Source organism: Eubalaena glacialis, chromosome 16 (assembly GCF_028564815.1).
Source record: "Eubalaena glacialis isolate mEubGla1 chromosome 16, mEubGla1.1.hap2.+ XY, whole genome shotgun sequence".
Classification (NCBI taxonomy): Eukaryota; Metazoa; Chordata; class Mammalia; order Artiodactyla; family Balaenidae; genus Eubalaena; species Eubalaena glacialis.
In genome coordinates, this window is record NC_083731.1 from 85,995,199 (window position 1) to 85,997,456 (window position 2,258).

The 2,258-nt window shown below is 46.5% G+C and overlaps 1 protein-coding gene across 1 annotated transcript; it reads left to right on the top strand.

Moving 5' to 3' along the window:
* The first annotated feature begins 324 nt into the window (after positions 1–324).
* GPR12 (G protein-coupled receptor 12) lies at positions 325–1,329 on the top strand. The gene has a single exon (XM_061170976.1). It carries the CDS (start codon positions 325–327, stop codon positions 1,327–1,329), a length of 1,005 nt encoding a protein of 334 aa, XP_061026959.1.
* Positions 1,330–2,258: the final 929 nt, after the last annotated feature.

Below are 2,258 nucleotides of genomic sequence, written 5' to 3' on the forward strand. Positions count from 1 at the left end.
TGTCCCCAGCACTTTAGCAAACCGGCCTCCGCGGTCCCGCGTGTGCCTGCCCCGCTCACGCTCGTGTGTGCACATCCCATCCTGTGTTTCCCCCAGAGCCAAAGGACATTTTTTTTGTTGTGGTGGGTTTTAAGCCACGGAGACTTTGGCTTTTGTTTTATTCCCTCTCAGTGTGTAATTCAGGAAGCTTGTGGCATTTGGGGGTAGTATCTGAGTAGGGGCTGGCTTTCTGTTTGTGTGGGTTTTGCGTGATGTTGGATTGTCACCCTGCTGTATCTCAACATTAAACAGCCTGTCTTTTCGTTGAAGAGGACGGGGGTTAAAATGAATGAAGACCTGAAGGTCAATGTAAGCGGGCTGCCTCGGGATTATTTAGATGCCGGAGCTGCGGGGAACGTCTCGGCTGCCGTCTCTTCCCAGGTTCCTGGCGTGGAGCCGGAGCCAGAGCTGGTTGTCAACCCGTGGGACATTGTCTTGTGTACCTCGGGAACCCTCATCTCCTGTGAAAATGCCATCGTGGTCCTTATCATCTTCCATAACCCCAGCCTGCGGGCCCCCATGTTCCTGCTGATAGGCAGCCTGGCGCTTGCAGACCTGCTGGCCGGCATTGGACTCATCATCAATTTCGTTTTCGCCTACCTGCTGCAGTCAGAAGCCACCAAGCTGGTCACCATTGGACTGATTGTCGCCTCTTTCTCTGCCTCTGTCTGCAGCTTGCTGGCTATCACTGTTGACCGCTACCTCTCCCTGTATTACGCTCTGACCTACCACTCGGAGAGGACGGTCACGTTTACCTATGTCATGCTTGTCATGCTCTGGGGGACGTCTGTCTGCCTGGGACTGCTGCCCATCCTGGGCTGGAACTGCCTCCAAGACGAGTCCACCTGCAGCGTGGTCAGACCCCTCACCAAGAACAACGCCGCCATCCTCTCCATCTCCTTCCTCTTCATGTTTGCGCTCATGCTTCAGCTCTACATCCAGATCTGTAAGATCGTGATGAGGCACGCCCACCAGATAGCCCTGCAGCACCACTTCCTGGCCACCTCACACTACGTGACCACCCGGAAGGGGGTCTCGACCCTGGCCATCATCCTGGGGACCTTTGCTGCTTGCTGGATGCCTTTCACCCTCTATTCCTTGATAGCTGATTACACCTACCCCTCCATCTACACCTATGCCACCCTCCTGCCCGCCACCTACAACTCCATCATCAATCCTGTCATATATGCTTTCAGAAACCAAGAGATCCAGAAAGCCCTCTGCCTCATCTGCTGCGGCTGCATCCCGTCCAGCCTCTCCCAGAGAGCACCGTCACCCAGCGACGTGTAGTAGCAGTCCACTTAGGAAGCTGCATTACCAAGCACTCCCACTGCCTGGCCAAGCGGATGAGATGCTCTCCTTAAATTCTTTCTGTTGGATTCTCTCTTGAGCCACAGGAGCACTTTGAAGCGTTTATTTAGATAAGTTAAGTGATTGAAGTGAAAATAATGTTACCAGTGTTTTCACCCTTTAAAAACAATTGAGTTCTTTGCTCAATACAATTTCGTTTTGTTTGGGGTGGTTTTTTTTTTTTTAAGTATTTTATTTGGAGGCAGGGATTTTGTTTTATATTGTTTGGAGAATTGGTAGTGCGAGGGGAAAGGAAGGGGTATGACATGGCCATGAAATTATAAAAAGTAAATTGGTCCCAGAGTTTTTACCTGGACTTTAAAATAAAACTGAGTTATTGAGGAAAATGGAGACATTACTTTTTCCAGACCTTTTTTTTTTTTTTAACATCAGGTAGATTTTCCGTGCTGCATGTATCTAACAATACAATCACTCTGAAGCCAATGGAAATAGTTTACATGATGTATGTTTGGAAGGGACATGATTTTATTAACATGAACTCAGTAATAAGTTACCAACACTGAAACCATGAACCCATTCTTTTTCATTCTTTCTTTACTTTCAGCAATTACTGTTCACAAAAATTATTTTGGTACTTCTATGACGGTTGTAATTCTTTCTGCATGGCTGCCTGTGTCAGCTAGACCACTAGTTTCAAATGTTGCCATGTAAATCCAGAATCAAGTGAGTCACTTTTCAATATGGTTTTTCCATACGTCCTTCTAAAATGAAATATGAAATTTGTTGTGATTTACATATGAAGTAGGATTGACTAGGTACACCACAGTAGTTTTTTAAGCTACAATCTGTGTTCAGGAAACAAAAGAAAAAAATTAATAACATTATTCAAAGTGGATTAAATTGATTTT

Coding starts and splice junctions, on each gene's coding strand:
- GPR12 (XM_061170976.1), top strand. CDS start 325: ATGAATGAAGACCTGAAGGTCAATGTAAGCGGGCTGCCTCGGGATTAT.